General features: G+C 57.0%; 1 protein-coding gene across 1 annotated transcript in view; it reads left to right on the top strand.

Annotated features, from left to right (window-relative positions):
• Positions 1–221, top strand: part of LOC119591727 (balbiani ring protein 3-like) — a gene marked incomplete in the record, with an annotated part of 83,966 nt that overhangs the window by 20,247 nt on the left and 63,498 nt on the right. Inside the window, 1 exon segment of the mRNA XM_037940476.1 lies at positions 58–195. Coding sequence (XP_037796404.1) covers positions 58–195 — 138 coding nt within the window.

The following is a 221-nucleotide window of genomic DNA, read 5'->3' as shown; positions in this document are numbered from 1 at the left end:
GGGGGGGAGGGGGTTGGTGATGGCAGTCAATACCCGATCTCTGTCTTCTCTGTCTAGATAATTCCGGTGGCGTCACCTGCAAGAAGTCAACCAAATGCGAGAACAAAGGAGGCACCTGCGCCAAGAAAGCCGACTGCGATGACCAAGGCGCCAAGAGGACGGGCTGCGGCAAAGGGTGTGTGTGCTGCAATGCAGGTGAGTCATGGGGAGGTTTCTGTGTG

This window comes from Penaeus monodon, chromosome 29, assembly GCF_015228065.2.
Source record: "Penaeus monodon isolate SGIC_2016 chromosome 29, NSTDA_Pmon_1, whole genome shotgun sequence".
Lineage (NCBI taxonomy): Eukaryota > Metazoa > Arthropoda > Malacostraca > Decapoda > Penaeidae > Penaeus > Penaeus monodon.
This window is presented reverse-complemented; position numbering and strand designations above follow the sequence as displayed.